At 45.4% G+C, this 18579-nt stretch overlaps 1 protein-coding gene across 1 annotated transcript; it reads right to left on the bottom strand.

Annotated features, from left to right (window-relative positions):
* Positions 1 to 508: 508 nt before the first annotated feature.
* GSDMB (gasdermin B) lies at positions 509 to 18554 on the bottom strand. Its single transcript, XM_064271121.1, has 6 exons — positions 14919 to 18554; positions 9088 to 9268; positions 7452 to 7623; positions 4733 to 4871; positions 4276 to 4349; positions 509 to 3814 (listed from the first exon to the last, which is right to left on the bottom strand). Exons 1-6 carry the CDS (start codon positions 15154 to 15156, stop codon positions 3662 to 3664), a joined length of 957 nt encoding a protein of 318 aa, XP_064127191.1. The 5' UTR covers positions 15157 to 18554; the 3' UTR covers positions 509 to 3661.
* Between the last annotated feature and the right edge of the window lie 25 nt (positions 18555 to 18579).

Here is an 18579-nt window from a genome sequence, read left to right as displayed (position 1 = left end):
CCAATCTCTTTTGAGATATAAAAGGGAGAAGCAAGCAGAGGCAGGAGGACCTCATACCACCAAGAAACAAGAGCCAGGAGAACAGCATGTCCTGTGGACCCAGGGTCCCTGCACTGAGAAGCTCCTTGACCAGGAAAGATTGATGACAAGGACTTTCCTCCAGAGCCAACAGAAAGAGAAAGCCTTCTGTGCAGCTGACATCCTGAATTTGAACTTCTAGCCTACTAGACTGTGAGAGAATAAAATTGTGTTTGTCGAAGCCATCCATTTGTGGTACTTCCGTTATAGCAGCACTGGATAACTAAGACAGACCTTGTCCTCCAGTAGCTTTCAGATTCGTGGAACAGACACATATGTAAATAATTTCAGTACAGTATGATGAATGCCATGATAGCAACATATTCACCATGCTTTGGGCCATACAGAGGAAGAAGTAACCAAATCCTTTGGGAACTGGGATGCCCACTAACAAAAGGATATTTGAGCTACAGCTTAAAGGATGGTTAAGGTGGGGGAAGGTAATCCAGACAGAGGGAGAGTGCCGCCTGTATAAAGGCATGTAGTTGTAAAAGTACATGGCATGTTCATATAGAATACAAATAGTTTGGTGCAGCTGGAGTCAGAGTTTAAGGAAGAGAGGAGAGGGTGGTGGCAGAGGTAAGAGGGCACCACCCCGTTACCCTTTTTATTTTTTAAGTAAATAGTTTATTCATCTATTCTTTTTTCCTGTTAACCTTTTATTAAACACTTTCATATTACCCTGAATTGTTCTCTTATAACACTCTTTCCACTTTGAACTCAGTATTCATCTTTCATGTTGCAGAGTCAACAGATAATACCTAAAGTTAAAAAATTGATAACCAGATATAAGACTATCATTTTTTCTTATAATAACAAGCAGAAAAATTATTAAACAGTGTTAATCTGGCTGTCTCAGGAAAGCGGGACTAGGTTATGGGGTGGAGAAGTTTGAGAGGAGACTTTTACTTTTTTTTAAATATTCTTCTGTATTGTTCAAATATGTTTTCATGCGTATGTTATGGTTTTAAATTAAAATTTTTTAGGTAAAAATAAAGTGCATTGATCTTAAGTGTACAGTTCAATGCCTTTTTACACATGTAAATATCCATGTAATCACTTCCCAGATCAAGATATAAAATATTTCCAGTACCCCGGAAGACTATATCTTGCCCCTCCCCAGGCAATACTGCCTCCACTGATTAACCACTATTCTGGGTTCTGCCACTATCCTTTCCTTTTGCCTCTTTTTCATTTTGTTTACATGAAACCATACAGTGTGTACTTTTTAAAAACTTTTCGATTGAGGTATGATATACTGATATATACACTGATCTTAAGTGTTAGCTCAATGAATATTTACACACGTGTATGTGTGTGTATATATACACGCACACACATATATATATGAATACCCTGTAACCACCACCTACAACAAGGTATAGAACATTTCCAACATCCCAGAAGATTCCCTCATGCCCCTTCCCAACTGATACTGTCCCCATTAAGATAACCACTATTTTTTAATTCTACCATCGTTGCATAGTTTTGCTTGTTCTTGAACTTCATCTACATGGCTTCATGCAGTATCGTGATAGCCATCAAGGGCACTGCTCAGATCTTCTTTAAGAGAACCTGCTGCAAGGAGCATAGTTGACTGAGAACCTCCAGCTGCCACCCCTTTAAATCTTACTTCCCAAGACCAAGCTTCCCCAGGCTTTCTCCCAACCAAAGGCTGAGCGTGGCAGAGGATAATAGAGCCTGGCCATACCCGCCTGATGGGTACTCCTCCAGTAGACAATCTTTGCTTGGAGTCTCCCCTATCAGCTTGGCTGAGACTTGCTTAGAATTGCACTGCAGTCTGCGGCTCTTCGTACTCCATGCTTCCCTTCTTTCTTTCACAGGCTTCACACCTGCATCCTGGTTTGAAGGTTCTCCCTGCCTACTGATACCCACTGCTCAGGGGCAGATTACCCAATAAGCAAGGTAAGCACGGGCTTACTTGTGTTTACTTACTCATCTGTAGTGAACAATTTGTGGTGAAAATGTGAAGTTGTGCACTTCGGATTAGTAAGTAAGCACAAGTAAGCCCATGCTTACCTTGTTTACTGGGTAATCTGTCCCTGTCAGGGATTGTAAATTTGAAAAGAGTCTTGGATTCTGTAGGAAGGTGTTGTACGGTTGGGAGAGAGACAGATGGAGCCATACCTAGAAGCAGAATCTTTCCTGTGAAAAAATGTAAAATTGTTCACTACAAATGATCTAGTAAGCAAGGTAAGCACTATGCTTACATTGCCTATTGGATAATCTGCCCCTACTCCTGCTTTATTTTTCACACACCTTTCCCCCAATAAGTCTCTGTACATCTAATCTCATCTTGGCATCTGCTTCTCAAAGGACCCAAACATTAACACGTTCTTTCGTGTCTGCTTCATTGGCCCAGCATTATGTCTTAAGAGTCATCCATTGTTGTGTGTAGCAGTAATTTATGCCCTTTTATTGTTGTGTTGTATATTGGTGCATGAATATACCACAATGTGTGTATTTATCTTAATGTTATTGGACAGTTGAATAGTTTCAGTTTGGGGCTGTTAAGATTAAAGCTCCTGTTACATTTTTACATGCATGACTTTTGGTGAATACATGCACTCATTTTTCTTGGATATATACCTAACAATAGAGTTGCTGGATCATAGGCATATGTTTAGATTTAGTAGATTCGGTCAGTCAGTTTTCCAAAGTGGTTGATCAATATACACTTCAACAATACTATATCAGAGTTCCTGTTGCATGGAATATTTTTTAAAAGAAAACCCTAACACGGAAACACAGGGTGGAGAGAAGTGTGCTGTCTCATTGGGGGAGAGCAACTAGGAGTATGTAGCAAGGTGTATATAAGGTTTTGTATGAGAGACTGACTTGATTTGTAAACTTTCACTTATTTTTATTGTGCTACTTAAAGCACAATAAAAATTAAAAAAAGAAAAGAAAACCCTAGTTCAGAAGATACAAAACCATTTTATGTTACTTTATCCTAGCTTAGTTTTCTTAAAAAGAGGAAAAATGTTAACTTACCTCACAGTGTTAACAGTGGTAATACTGAGGGAGAAGGGTAAGTCACAGTACTTTTACCTTCTGCTTTAATTTTGAGAAATGTTTGAAATGCTTTCTAACAAGCATACATTTCTTACTTTTAATTACATTTCCTTTTTTTAAAAAATCAAATAGAATTAAAAGGCTTATGACGTAAACCAGCAGTCTCCTCCCTCACTTTTCCCCACCGCTTAGCCCCACACCGCCTTTAATTGCTTTCTAGCTTTGAAAGATGTGTTGAAATCTCTTATCTGCTGCCTCATTCTTTTTATCCTTGTAGGTTTATACCTTTTTTTTTTTAATTGCTTTACTGTCATTTTAAGGGAGAGGAAATTCATATGATCAATCTGCCACTTTTAATCAGAAGTCCACGCATAAAATCCAGGCTGATTTTGGACATTATCATGTAGGGAATGGGATGCATCAAAAGATGGCAAGATTCTTGTTTTAAAGAGATCATGCTGGTGACAGGGTGGTGGTGGTGGTGAGGCTGGACTGGGGAGTGAGCAAACCCAGAGACTAGTGGGACATGGCTAAAGGGCTTATGTAGTTAGGAGGAGGCAGAGGTAGGCTTCTCACACAGCTGCAGCAGGATGGACAGGGCAACATAGAGGGCATAGAGGGACTGTGCCTCAGAGTCAGAGTCCATGTCATGGGGATTGCTGTATCGCTCATCCCATTTCTTCTCCAGCGTACTCTCCACCTAGAAGGAAACCCACCAGACTGTTAAAGCTGGGAACAAGGATATATACCAGAAGTGGCAACTGCTTGGCAATACTCCTTAATTCTGAGCCCACGGCAGACATAGTAGTCAATCATGGCACTTTTTCCTGCAGAGCTTGGAGAGCCTCATACTCTCTCAACATAGTGGCAGGCACTGCTAATCCATCAGTGTTGGCACTCAAGATGGTATCAACTGCCATTCTGGGACTAATAATTTTCCACCCCTCTCTTGCCCATAGACAAGCAAGAGAGTCTAAAAAGTCCATCCCAAATTTTTCTGGCAACCGTGTGTCCAGAGAATTGCCATAAAACAGCTGCATGAACGTTCGCTGGAAAAGAACTCTTGAGTAGAAAAGACTATGCCCTGGGACTTCTGAGTCCCTTGAGAGCATAGGTATCCACTTCCACAATGACCCTTACCCTCATCCCAGGCTGTCTCACCTCTTCCACCAACTGGGGCAGCATTCCCTTCTCCAGGGCCTCAAACACAAACTGCTGATACTCTTCTGACAACTCTGTGGGCAAAGAAGAGGATGGTTGGCAGACAGGAGAAGCACATGGTGGGAGAGATGTCCAGTATCTGATCAGGCCCAGGACAGGCATCAGAAGGAGGTTCCAAAGAGACCCTGGGAGTCCTAGATGGGAGTTATTCCAAATGGGCTCCCGCTGAGACTCTTGTTGCCTCTTAACCTTAGTAGAAGGTCATAGACTGTGCCAAGGAGAAGTGGAGGCAGCCCTCAATGCCTGACCTGGGAAAGACTGCTTGTCTCTGAAATATGAAGGCCTATCCCTCACAAAGTGTAAAGGGTATTGTATACCCCCTTCCAAGGTTTAATTCCCCACAGACTCCTCTGTCAGCATTTCCTCCACCCTACCATATAGCCAGATCCCTCCTCACCCATCAAGGCATCCAGGAGGGCCTGAATGGCGTCTGCACGTGCCTCTACCAAGATCCCAGCAGCATTAAAAAGGCTGCTTATGAGAGGACCTGCTGGGTTCTCCATCTGCAGCTCACCGGAGACCAGGACCTCAGACACCTGGGGCAAGGAGATGAGGGAAATGAGCACCAATTCCACTGTAGTCAATTGTACTCAATGGTGCCAATTGCCTCCCCACTGGCTCCTCCCACTGTCTGCCCCAATTCTTTCTTTGGGCCCTTACTCTTTCCTCTAGATCCTGCAGATGACCATCATTGCCTTGGAACTTAGAGAAGCAGCTTAGCACATCTGTTCGCTCCTGCTTGGTCAGATCCTGGAGGCTACGCCTCAAGTCCTGCACCTTCTCCTTCATGTTCCTGAAATCTTCCAAACTCAAGGACCTCCCTGTAGAGGCAACAATTAAGGACCTGACCCACTCAGCCCAAAAGGCTCAAGGTCCTGCTAGACCCCATCCTTTGTCCACCTTTCTTCTGGAGACCACCTCTCAATGTCTTCCCTTCTTCTAGTCTTTTCCTGTTAAAATGAACCATCTTTCCTCCCAGGAACCCACTATCATTGCTTCCTGCTGACCCCAGTTCACCCCTGGTCTATTCTCAACCCCAAACTCTTCTTCACCTCCAGGAAATCAAGATTTAGTTATTTAGTCCTTGCCATTCAAAGTGCATTCCTCAGACCACACAGGGGTAGTGAGGATTTAGGAGAAGAGTTAGAACAATGGTTCTCAACCTTGATCGTGCATGAGAATCACCTGGGAGAGTTTATTAACGCTCTTTAATGCCTACGTTACACCTCAAGTAAATCTATGTGGGACTCGGACATCAATATTTTTAAAGTTCCCAAGGTGATTTCAATGTACAACCAAGTTTGAGAACTACTGTTTGGAGGAGACAGATGCAGCCTTCAGACTAAAATTAAAACCTGCTATGGGCCCTGCCCACCTATTCCCACTTGGCCGATCCTACCTGAGCTGTAGTCCTTGAGCCTGGAGCTCAGCTGCCCTTAACACATTTAACACAGCTGGCTCCCATCCTTACCTATGTGGGACGGACCACCATCTCTTTCTGCAAAGAGAAGAATCTCAGAAATCTCCAAGTCACCACGAGCTCCCTGTGGGCATTCTTTTCCCAGAGGTCATTCCTGGACTCTGATGGCCCACTGCCCATGCCAGGGAGCCTGTATCCTCATCATTGCATGTATATGGCAGAGCACTGCATTTGCAGACCACTTCCTACATCCTCAGAGACAGGCAACATAGGATTCTGCCTATGCCAATGCTGCTGGGTGAGAACTGGCCAGGTAATTCAGTTATGCTTCCTCCATCAATAATCCTCTGGTGAGGGCTGTGAGCCCAAGACACAGCACAATGTCCAGCACAAGTCAAGTCCAAGTTGTCCAGAGAGGGGCTTGGGAGCTCCGGGGCCACCATATAATGCAGCCTGCTTCTCCAATAGGCAGACTTTCCTCCTGCCCTTACCATGGTTCCCACCCTCGGTGCCTACTACCATATTCTCAGCCCTAACACCTCTATGATTTCAGACCATTTGCCATCCTCATTCTAAAAGTAGCATCCTTGCCCATTCTGGAAGGATGAACAGGAGGCCCAGCAGCTCGCTCACCTTCAGGGAAGGATTTTGTTTCGTCAGAGAAACAAATATCTAAGCCATCGCAAAAAAAAAAGAAAGAAAGACCAGTTATCTCTCTGTAACTTCCCTCTTTTCAGGCCCTCCCCCAACCCCCACACCTTGCTGCCACCAAATTAAAAAAAGAAACATATTGTAGAGACTGAATCCTTACCTTCTAGGGAGGAACTGGTGTCATAGTGGGACAAATCCTGGGTCAGAGGAGTCAGGGCAAGAAGCCCAAGTCCTGCTTCCCAGGCCTGGACCCTCCTTCCTCCCTGGGACCCTCCCCACCTCCAAGGTCATCTGGTCCCAGCCTAGCGCGTGGAGCCCGGCTGAGTCAACCGCCACGTGCTCGTGTATTCAGTGTCCCTCTCCACCATCGTCCCCCCACCAGGCCTTGCTTACTCCTCTTCTCTGGGTTGGGGAAGGGGAGCCGCATTATTCGGTATCCCAGGACTCGCTGGGAGGGGATGGTCACTGACGTTTGATGCTAGGAGAAAGGAGCTCACATTAATAGATCCCTAGGTGCTTTACATGGTTATCTTGTCTGCCCTCCCAGACAATCCTGTGAGGTAGGTATTTTTATCCCCATTGTACAGACGTTAGAAGGAAGGCTCAGAGAGGGCAAGCAGTCGGTCTTTTCCCACAGCTAAAAACAGTGCCAGAGCTGAGATTTGAACCCACATCTGATTCCAAAATTGTCTGACTCCACTGCTCATTCAACAAATGTTTGTGGGCCTGCCCTCCCGTCTCCTAGAAAGGAGGCAGACAATGAACAAACAAAAACACCTGTGTAATTGTAAACAGTGGGAAGTGGTATGAAGAAAACAAAAAGCAGGCATCACTAGAGAGTTACAGGGGGAGGGACTTGATTAATGAGGCCACATACCCATTTTTAGGGCAAGAAGAGAAGAAGAGGGCCAAGGATAGGACGAGGCTGCTCAGGGAGGTCTGAGGGAACAGCTGCAGAGCCTGGAGTCTGAGCCGTCATGCCCTGACCTGCAGCAGGTGGGCCAAGGCTGGCTCTCCCTCCATCTTTGCCTCCCAGAATCCTAACCTTGTACGCAAAACCGAAGATGTTCCAATCCATCCAGCTATTAAATTCAAACTGCCGCTCACGTCTCAGGGTTTCCTCATTTACCGTCACCAGAGCTTCCGTTACCAGATACAGGTGTTCTCCCCTTGCTTGAACTAATTCAAAAATACGGGGTAGTTTCTTCTTCAGCTTCCTGGAGGGGAGTGGAGAGGTGAGAGAGAGTTCAAGATCTCAGGGGCCCTACCTCCCAGTAACACATAACCACTGCCCCGTAGGGTTTCCAAGTTCTAATCTTTACCAAAGCAGACTGCCACATCTTTCTCCCTGCTAAGCAGCTGGTGGGTTTGAACCACAGACCTTTTGGTTAGCAGCCTAGCACTTAGACACTGCACCACCAGGGCTCCAAGCTTCCTTGATGACCTTCTCCTACGTATTCAGTACCCCCAACCCACTATATGTGTACGTGTGTGCCCACTGGAGTTGAGTCAATTCCGACTCAAACAGCAACCCTATAGGACAGAGTAGAATTGCCCCATAGGGTTTCCAAGGAGCTGCTGGTGGATTCGAACTGCCAACCTTTTGGTTAGCAGCCATAGCCCTTATCCTCTGTGCCACCAGGACTCCATATACGTGTATACATATATGTGTGCATATATACATGCACACACACTTAGCCTCACCTTAGAACCAACAGACATTCTAGAAAAAAACTGAGCTTCCATAGAAAAACTTGGAAGTTCCTTCCCCAGCAAAACTATGAATGGAGAGGGACAGTTCAAAGGACTCATAAAATTTCACTGCAAGCCTTTCAGTTTTTAATTAAAAAAGAAAACAAAAGCTACCCACCCTACTCAGGGTGGGCCAGCACAGGAGAAGCATTGGGTACTTTCCCCTGAGCTACTCGCGCTCTCCAACAATCTCAGCAGGGAGGAAAACACCACCACCATCAACAACAACAAAGCTATTGCTGAGGGGGGAGGCTGAGGGTGTCCCCTTAAATTGGAAGCACCACGCCCTGCAGCTATCAGAACCTCTGTAGCATTTGATTGGGATGCGTCCCCCGATGGAAAAAGCATTTCCCTGGTGGGTGGGCTGGTGGCACTTTTTGTGCAAGAAATATTGTACAAGGGATTACAAATCTCTTTCACTGAGTAGCTACTGTGCGTGAGGATCACTACAGAGAGGTTAATAAAGCCAGTCCCTGATCCCAAGTTGCTCCCAGTCCAGTGGGGGAAAGGAACATGGAAACCACAGGTTTGCTCACAAGGCAAAGTGAAACAAGCACAAAGTACAGGCTTAGGCAACTCGGTAGAGGAGAGCAGAGGAAAGTGGCCTCTAGAAACAGCAGGTTTGGGTCCAAACCAGAGTAATTAGTCATCCTGGAGGGTAGCAGGGATGTGAGTGAACTGGGGGCATCGGAGGAAGGTTTTCTGGAGGTGGATCCTGGAAGAATGAGGAGGCATCCTAAAGTTGCCGAAGAGAAAGGTGTACTTGAGTAAAGGAGGGGGTTAGGGCGAGTGCTGGGACTGAGAGGGAGATGTTGCACCAACCACAGATGCACTCCTTCAAATGCCTTTGGCACTCAAGATGGACTTCTCTCTCCTTTCTTCCCTTCTCCCCTCCCTCATTCCCCACTGCTACTCACCTCCAGCCTCACCTGTCCACAAGGGAATCCAGATATTGCTGGGGTATCCGGTTCACCAATATCTTGATTTCCTGCCCCTGGGTTCCCTGGGACCACCCAGCCATCCCTCTACTTGTTATTGTTTTGGGTAATTTCACTGAAAACTCTCCCTTTGAGTCCACATCATCTGAAATTCGGAACTCAGCCTTTTGACCTGGGAAGAGAAGGGTAAAGGTCACACTGGGCCTGACCTGAAAGATCTCTCCCAGGAAAACCCTTTCTGGAGCAGCCCCATTCTGGGCTCCCCTTACAATCTCCGTTCCTCCTCAAGGGAGCCCTCCAGCTGTGGCTCTCCAAGAAATGCCATTCTTTCTCACCAGGAGTCATCATGGAAGGGGGGTGTCACACAATCCTGGGTTTGAGCCTGCTCTGCCCTCTTCTTACGTAGTGACCACGGATAAGTCACTTAACCTTTCTGAATCTCAGTTTCCTTATCTATAGAAGAATAATAATACTTCCAGTGTGTTTGGGGGAACTAAAATAACGCAGTTAAGCACTTAACAAAGTGTCTGGCACACATCCTAAGTGCTCTAAACATCTGGGCAGGAATTAAGTCTTCCATAACTATTTGAGAGGCTGAAATGACACAAGGAAAAGGAAAGCAAAAGAATTAGAAGCCCCTGCCAATCAGGAAATAAAAATTTCGTGGAGTTCAATCTCTGGTGTTTGCATGAACTGTGTAGGTGTAAAGTGAGGCAACCCTGGAAAGTCACCCATCTGCATGGACTCTGCCCTGATTGAGCAGGTGCTAATAAAAGGCTGGATTCAGAGTCAGCTGCTGACCCAGAGTTAGTGGAAGGTGTGTGGGGATGCACAGAGGAGGGAGGGCTCCTTTTGCTGGGGTATTGGGGCAGGGCTAGGTTTCCAGAGAAAAACACCTTTTAGAACTGGAAATGGTACCTGAAATCATCCCTGTACATGGGATATGAATGTCTCAGTACCCCATTCATTTCTTAGGCAGTGCAAACATCTGCTTGTATCTTATCAGAAAGGAAAGAAAAACATAAACCTATGCATACAATGAGTACAGTATAGAAAGAGAGAAAAAGAGTAACTTGGCCTGAGAAGTTACTCCCTCAATTATGACCCAGGTCAGCATCAACAGTGATAAGTCATGTTGATGGCATATAGCCTTGATATGATATAATGGAATGGCAGTTTGCCTCTGTGTTCGTCCTCCCAAAAACCCATAACCTCAGTAAAATCATGAGGAAAACATCAGACAAATCGCAATTGATAGACATTCTACGAAATACCTGGCCAGTACTCCTTAAAACCGTCAAGGTCATCAAAAACAAGAAAAGCCTAAGAAACTGTCACAGCCAAGAGGAGCCTAAAGAGACATGACAACTAAATGTATATGGTATCTATCCTGAATGGGATTTTGGAACAGAATAAGGACGTGAAACCTGAATAAAGCTTGCAAACCCAAACCAAACCTGCTGTCGTTGAGGTGATTCCGACTCAGAGCAATCCTATAGAACAGAGTAGAACTGCCCCCGCCCCATAGGGTTTCCAAGGAGTGCCTGATGGCTGCTGACCTTTTGGTTAGCAGCTGAGCTCTTAACCAGTGCACCACCAGGGCTGAATAAAGCATTAAAAAAAAACCAAACCCGTTGCCATCGAGTCAATTCTGACTCATAGGGACCCTATAGGACAGAGTAGAACTGCCCCATACGGTTTCCAAGGAGCACCTGGTGGATTCTAAATGCCAACCTTTTGGTTAGCAGCTGTAGCTCTTAACCACTATGCTACCAGTATTTCCGAATAGAGACTTTAAGTAATACAAACAAATAAAAAAACCCTATTTTCCCTTTATTCACACCATCAGCACCATAGAATTAAAAAATAATACATTTGAAAAGGGAACAGCAGGCCAAGCTACTGAAATCAATACAAATTACTAACTCAGTTCATTGTTAAAGGGTTCTTTTAAAGTTTAGTTTCACCTTAGCCTCTGATTTTTTTTTTTTTTTTAATGCAAACAGATGGGCTTTTCTTCAAAGGAAGTTAACCGACTTAGTCAAATTTTTTTCTGGAGTTACACTTTGCCTCTGCCCCTGGGGAGTAACATGGCAAAACCTCCTAGTCTTAGTTTATTTTTCTGTTTTCAGTGAATTAGCCATTTGGCAAACTGATTTTTTGAGAACTGGCTTCTAGTAAATTGGCTCTTGGCAACTTGCTTTTCAGAGAATTGGCGGAGAATCTCTGAAAAATGCTAACCTAAAATATCTCCTAAAGCCCCTTGCTTGCTTAATTAAACTCCACTTGTGGAAAGATTAAAGAGACATGACAACTAAATGTTTATGATATCTATCCCCCAAATAGTCTGGGCACCGTACACACCATACCACTTGGTCGCACCCATGGTTAGATGTTTCAGAATTGTTCAAAGGTATTGTCTGAACTCTTCCACCTGTTGGTATGAACCAAATAAGAATTGGGCTGTAGCAAAGAGGTCTGAACTGTAAAACTCACCATGAGGCAGTGTGACACTGAAATAGGTCTCCAAGTGAGGGTTCAAGGACACTTTCCCTGGAGCTTTTGAAATCCAAGATGGAGCCCCAGGAATAGCTGAGCTTAGAGGCAGGGAGATGGAATAATTGACTTCTCTATAAGTCCCTTCAAGCCCATAGGGACTTCTTATTACCAGCAACTTCCCTTTTGGTCATAATCTCCAGGGAATATGAAGAGATAATTATAATAGCCACCACCACCAGAACGATGGGATCTAACTTTTATAGAGTGTTCCTTCCATTCCAGGCACTGTGCTAAATGATTTATGCAATTTACTTCATTTGATTATTTTTGATTATTATTTATTTTGTTGTTGTTGTTGAGAATACACCCAGCAAAACATACACCAATTCAATAGTTTTTATGTGTGCCATTTAGTGACATTGATTACATTCTTTGAGTTGTGCAACCGTTCTCACCCTTCTTTTCTGAGTTTTTCATCCCCCATTAACATAAATTCACTGCCCCCTAAGGTTTCTATCTAATCTTTCAAGTTATTATTTTCAATTTGATCCCATACAGATAGTTCTTAAAAGAGCTTAATGCTCAAAACAGACATTTTTTACTAGTTAAGCTAAACTATTGTTTGGTTTAAAGAAGACTTCAGGGGATATTTTTGGTTTAAGGTTTAAAGATTATCTCAGGGCAATAGTTTCAGGGGTTCATCCAACCTTCATGGCTCCAGGAAGTCCATGAGAATTTGAAATTCTGGTCTGCATTTTCTCCCTTTTGATCAGGATTCTTCTGTAGAATCTTTGATCAAAATGTTCAGTGATGCTAGCTAGGCACCATCCAGTTCTTCTGGCCTCCTGGCAAAGGCGGCAGTTGTTCATGGAGGCATTTAGCCACACATTCTATATCCTCCCTTTTATTTCTAATACTCCTTTCTCTGTTGCTCCAGGCGAATAAAGACCAATTGCTGTAGCCTGGATGGCCGCTTTCAAACTTTTAAGACCCCTGGCACTACGCAAGGAACTAGGAGGTAAAACAGAAACACTCAACAAGTTATTAGGCCAATTAACTGGGATGTCCCATGTAACCATAACCTTAAACCTCCAAACCAAGAAACCAAATCCCATGAGGTTTTTTGTTACACATAAGCAGCCTCAGCAGCTACTTCTTTTTTTTGTCTTTGCTGTAATCATATCTATCACACAACTTTTGCCAATGCAACTCTTTACAGGTGTACTACTTAGTGACAGCAATTACAATAATCGGCTCTACCCCTAATCAATGTGATATTTTCATTATCGTTAACCCCCCATTCTCCCCACCCCTGGTAACCACTAATAAACTTTGTCCTCTATGCATTTACCTTTTCTGTCTTTTTATATAAGTGAGGTCATACAATTTTTGTCCTTTTGTGATGGACTTATCTCACTCAGCATGTCTTCCAGCTCTATCCATATTGTAGCATGTATCAAGACTTCATCTCTCCTGCAGGCTGAGTAGTACTCCATTGTATGTATGTACCACATTTCGTTTACCCAGTCATCTGCTGATGCACATTTAAGTTGTTTCTACCTTTTGGTTATCGTGAGTAGTGCTGCAACGAACATTGGTGTACAAGTGTCTGAGTCTCTGCTTTCAATTCTTTTGGGTATATACCTAGGAGTGGAATTGCTAGGTCATATGGTAGTCTATTTGTAGTTTTCTGAGGAACCGCCATACTGTTTTCCATAACAGCTGTATCATTTTGCATTCCCACCAGCAATGGGTAAGGATTCCAATTTCCCCACATCCTCACCAAAATTTATTTTCAGTTTTTTTTTTTTTTTTTTTATCTTAGCCTTCCTAGTGGGAGTGAAATAGTGTCTAGTTGTGGTTTTGATTTGTATCTCTTAATGGTTAATGACTGCTGAGCATCTTTTCATGTGTTTGGTGGCCAATTAAATATCTTTTTCAGTGAAATGTCTATTCAAATCCTTTGCCCATTTTATAATTATTTATCTTTTTATTGTTAAGTTGTCAAAGTTTCATATTATATTTTGATTATTAGATTCTTATCAGATACATGGTTTCCACCTCATTTGATTCTTAAAATAATCTTCTAAAATTGATAGATAAGAAAACCGAGACTTAGATAAAGACATTTGCCCAAAGGTCACCCAACCGGTAAGTGACAAAGCCAGACTTTGAACCTGGTGCCTCCAGCTCTAAACCAGTATCCTTTCTTAACCACTAAGCAAACTGCCTCCATTTATTTCCTCATTTAAATGATGAACATATAGGAGTGTGAGAAGAGCTCAGCTACTTTAAAAGTAAATTATTTAAAATCTATTAAGAAAATATTCTGCATCCCACTTTGGAGAGTGGCATCTAGGGTCTTAAACGCTAACAAGCAGCCATCTAAGATGCATCAATTGGTCTCAACTCACCGGGAGCAAAAGGAGAATGAAGAACACCAAAGACACAAGGTAATTATGAGCCCAAGAGACAGAAAAGGCCACATAAACCAGAGACTACATCAGCCTGAGACCAGAAGAACTAGATGGTGCCTGGCTACAACTGATGACTGCCCTGACAGGGAACACAACAGAGAACCCCTGAGGGAGCAGGAGAGCAGTGGGACGCAGACCTCAAATTCTCGTAAAAAGGCCAGACTTAATGGTCTGAGACTGGAAGGACCCCAGGGTTCATGGTCCCCAGACCTGTTAGCCCAAGACAGGAACCATTCCCAAAGCCAACTCTTCAGACAGGGATTGGACTGGACCATGGGATAGGAAACGATACTGGTGAGGAATGAGCTTCTTGGACCAAGTAGACACAAAAGGCTATGTGGGCATCATTTCCTGCCTGGAGGGGAGATGAGAAGGCAGAGGGGGACAGAAGCTATCTGAATGGACATGAAAATAGAGGGTGGAGTGAAAGAGTGTGCTGTCTCATTAGGGGGAGAGCAACTAGGAGTATATAAAATAGCAAAGTGTATATTAAGTTTTTGTACGAAAGGCTGATTTGATTTGTAAACTTTCACTTAAAGCACAATAAAAAAATTTTTTAAATAAATTATTTACAAAGGGAACAATGGAAAAGGAAGAATATTTAGGAATCATTTCCAACATAAATCTCTACATCCCCTGTTCCTTTCTCCCCATATAGCTCTGCTGTACATTTCTTAAACCGAGGTGCCGACATGACCATGCAAATCCCACAGCTTCTTTATTGACTGACTGATGGCCAGTCAACATGGGCCCACTAGGTTGATGGCAATAGGGAGTTGAAAATGGGGTGCAGCAGGAGTGGGCCAGGCCTCCTGGCTGGCCATCTTGCACCCACCTCATACTGACCTGGGGACACAGAATCCACCTCATCAATCGGCCTTTCACCATTTTCACTCTCCAGAATGTCCTTCAGGGTGAGGTCTGTCTTGCAGTACCGGGATCCAAAGAAACTTTGCTTTTCTCTCACCAGATAAAAGCAGTGGAATCTGTCAGCATCAATGGCACTTCTGACAGCAATCGTATTCCCTCCAGAGTCCAGCTCTCGGACCACAGTTTTTGTGATTTCCTCAAATATGCTGGGCATTGTGCCTGGATCAACTGGGCAAAGGAAGTGAATTTCAATTGGGGGAGTGATATGGACTCAGGATTTTTAAATCTTCCACTTTTGACTGCCTGCGGTCAAGGAAGAGCCAAAGGTCCCAGGAAAATCAGGACCTGAGATGATTCACCTTTCCTGCTTCCAGAAGATGAGGCGGTCAAAACATACTAAGGAAGGGTCCAGGCCAGACCAGACCCAGTGCCGTCGATTCCGACTCTTAGCGACCCTATGGGACAGAGCAGAACTGCCCCACAGAGTTTCCAAGGAGCACCTAGTAGATTCGAACTGCTGACGCTTTGGTTAGCAGCCGTAGCACTTAACCACTATGCCACCAGGGTTTCCAAGGAAGGGTAGCCATCACAAATTCCACTCTCCTCTGACCCTCATGAAACCCATCTGGAGAAAAGATTGTGGCGATCACCCCAAGCAGGGAGAATAAGGCCCATTTTCTGCATTTCCTATAGCAGTTACTCCCTTGCTTAGTGGGGCCTGAGGGGTGGGAAGGCCCACCACCCCCCTGCCAGACCCTCAGCAATGTGCATGAAAGAAGGAACCAGGAAGAGATGAGGGACATGGCTGCCAGGCCTCCTATTGCCAACCCACCTGGTTATTTCCCCTTGCCTCTGATTGCCAGGCCCCTACCCTCTGCCCTACCCCAGCTGTATTCTCCAAGGCAGTTGGATGGGTTCTACCCTACCCGAAGAGATGGTGATAAATTAACCTCAGAAGGAAGCAAAACAAAAAGGACAGAGTACAAAAGTAGCTTGGAACTGAGCACACTGGGTAGCCTCCATAGGTTCTTTCTCCTCAGTTTCTGGTCACCTTCTGAAGGGTCCCCTTGCCCTTGGTAAGATAAAATGAATCCCAAAGCGCCACCAGGAACATCTCCCCTCATTCTCTCCTTCCCCCTCTCCTGGTCTACTCCGGGCCCCTGGACCTCTCTATCTTCCCTACCCCTACCTGACCCACCACAGGCCTACAGCCCAAACAATCTAACCCTGCCAGTCCTTTTCTGTTTTTATTCTGCAGCAGTTCTTTGTCCCCACCACAGTGGCTCTCACATCTCCAAAACATTCTTGCTCTCCTCCCCTTCTACCGACAACTGCAACTCCTCCCTCTTAAAAGCTTATTCCCCTACTTCAGGCTCCTTTGCTTCCCTCCTGGTGCTGGGCCTCACCTCATAATCCTCCTGGGCTCCACTTCCCCACCCTACCTCTGGCTACCTTCCTCTAAATCCCCCCTGCCTGGCCCAGGCACCTGTCCCCCCACTGGTCACTTCTGTGTCCCTGCCCCCAATCATGGTGGCTGACTCTCAACTCACTCCCAAACCGGAAATTCTTCTGGGTGTCTGAAAAGGCAGTGTCCATGGCCCACAGGCCCATCTCAGGGCCTACTCACCTCCTCCCTGGGCTCCCTGGCCTCCCCTCAGCCACTCACCAAAAGTGGAGGTTGTGAGAATCCCCCTCCGTCAGATCTCTGCACGATTCCTGGCCACTGTGCCTCGGGAAGCTATAATAAGGAAATCCAAAGTTCTCCAGGTTGAGCACTTAGTGGAAGCCTGGGTGGGGCTAGGTGCCCCACCTCCCAGGCCTTTAGATAAGCTGAATGATGGCTGGGTCGGAGATAGATGAGGCCAGAGATCAGAGTCCCTTCTTTCCCCTTTTACCCAGGGAACGACCAGGAGAGGCTGACACATTCTAGGTGAGTCTGGGCCAGAGAATGGTATAAAACGAGGCATACAGGGCCATGAAATTCAGTGATTTTGGAATAGAAAAATGGAGTACAGGTGGATATCAACCAAGTACCAGCAGGCAAAGGCTGTGGCTGTGCAAGGAATATTAGAAAAGTGCTGTTGTTGTTAGGTACTGTCAATTTTTGATTCATAGTGACTCCACGTGACAGAGTACAATTGCCCCATAGGGTTTTCTAGGGGGCCGCTATGAGTCGGAACCAACTTGATGGCAACAGGTTTGGTTTTGGTTTGGAATCTTTACTAGGGCAGATCACCGGGTCTTTCTCCTATGGAGCCACCAGGTAGGTTCAAACCACCAACCTGTTGGTTAGCAGCCAAGCACCTAACAATTGTGCCACCAGGGCTCCTTCTGTTAGGAAAGTAACCTAGCTGAAACTAGCTACCCAAATGCCACACTAAGGTGGGGAAGGTTGAAGGCTCAGAGAACGAACGACGGCAACTAACAGCCATAGTAAACAGGCTGGGCCAGTAGGGAGAACTCAGCCTCCTTCCCACCCCCGTACCCCCACATTCCCATGGACCCTCTCAGGATGCTGCTGACCTTCCTCATCTGATGGGACCTATCCACTTCACCCACCTCCTTCTCCAGGGAGAAGCCTCTGGCCCCATCCCTCACTCCTGAGATAACCACACGGGGTCAGCCTAGTCTGTCTTCTGGCCTCTGCCTCCCTCAGTTGTCAAATAACATTTAAGGAGATGATAGTGATAATGATAATGGAGGTGGCAGTAAGGATTGTACAATATTATGGTTAACAAGTAAGGGGATAGTGGTGGTTCAAACCCCACGGATCACAACGATTCAATCCCGTTGTGCATGGGGTTGCCATGAATCAGGGGTCAACTCGAAGGCAGCCAATGACAACAACACATGCAAGCAGTGTGCTAATCCTCACAACAGCCCTAATTGGAACTATCATCTTCGTGCTACATAGGGGGAAACTGAAGCTCAGAGAAGTAAAATAAGTTGACAAGGTCACACAGCTAGGAAGTGGTAGAGCTGGGATTTGAACTCAGATCGTTGTGGACCAGCCCCTCACCCTGGCTGCACTCCTGCAGGTCTGTGGAAGGTCCTATAGCACCTAGCCCCAAGACTGAGCTCAGGTGGCTGCACTTCTCCTCCCAGTGCGCTGAGGGCTATACTCTGGGACCCTGGACTTGGGCAAAACCTCCACTCTTCCTGAAACCCATTCCAAGGACATAGTGATGCTGGGCCAGGGCCAGAGAGGAGCCCAGGCTGCCGTGGGGCAGCTCCCACTTCCACCCAAGACTTTGTACCTGTCCCAGAAGTAGCAGAATGATACTGCAGATGCAGCACACCCAAGGCCTACACCCTGGGGAGATAAGTGTTCCTTTACTACAGGGCTCCTCCCGTCCCTGATCCTTTGTGAGCATCAATAAATCCTGGGGACAGAGGCAGACTAACCAGTAAGCATGGTATGCACCGGCTGATAGTAAGCAAGGAATGCAGGGGCTTAATTGTGCTTAATTACTGATCTGTAGTGCAACATTTCATCTGCTTTTTCACCATATCGTTAAAGTCCATGTATACCTTGCTTACTGGAAGAAAGACCCACAGTCTGAGTCCCTCCCACCTGATGCCCCCACCCCTGCCCTTAGCAGGAACTGCTGCCAACACCCCTGCCTCCCACCCAGGG

The sequence above is a fragment of the Loxodonta africana genome, chromosome 18 (genome assembly GCF_030014295.1).
Source record: "Loxodonta africana isolate mLoxAfr1 chromosome 18, mLoxAfr1.hap2, whole genome shotgun sequence".
NCBI classification, from domain to species: Eukaryota; Metazoa; Chordata; class Mammalia; order Proboscidea; family Elephantidae; genus Loxodonta; species Loxodonta africana.
This window is presented reverse-complemented; position numbering and strand designations above follow the sequence as displayed.

What these genes read in the sequence shown, in the direction of transcription:
- GSDMB (XM_064271121.1), bottom strand. Translation starts at nt 15,156, where the DNA reads ATGCCCAGCATATTTGAGGAAATCACAAAAACTGTGGTCCGAGAGCTG. An exon ending in CTGGATTCCCTTGTGGACAG is followed by an intron (nt 7,624 to 9,087) that starts GTGAGGCTGGAG and finishes ACTCCCCTCCAG; the next exon opens with GAAGCTGAAGAAGAAACTAC. An exon ending in CCTCCTGGATGCCTTGATGG is followed by an intron (nt 4,350 to 4,732) that starts GTGAGGAGGGAT and finishes CTTTGCCCACAG; the next exon opens with AGTTGTCAGAAGAGTATCAG.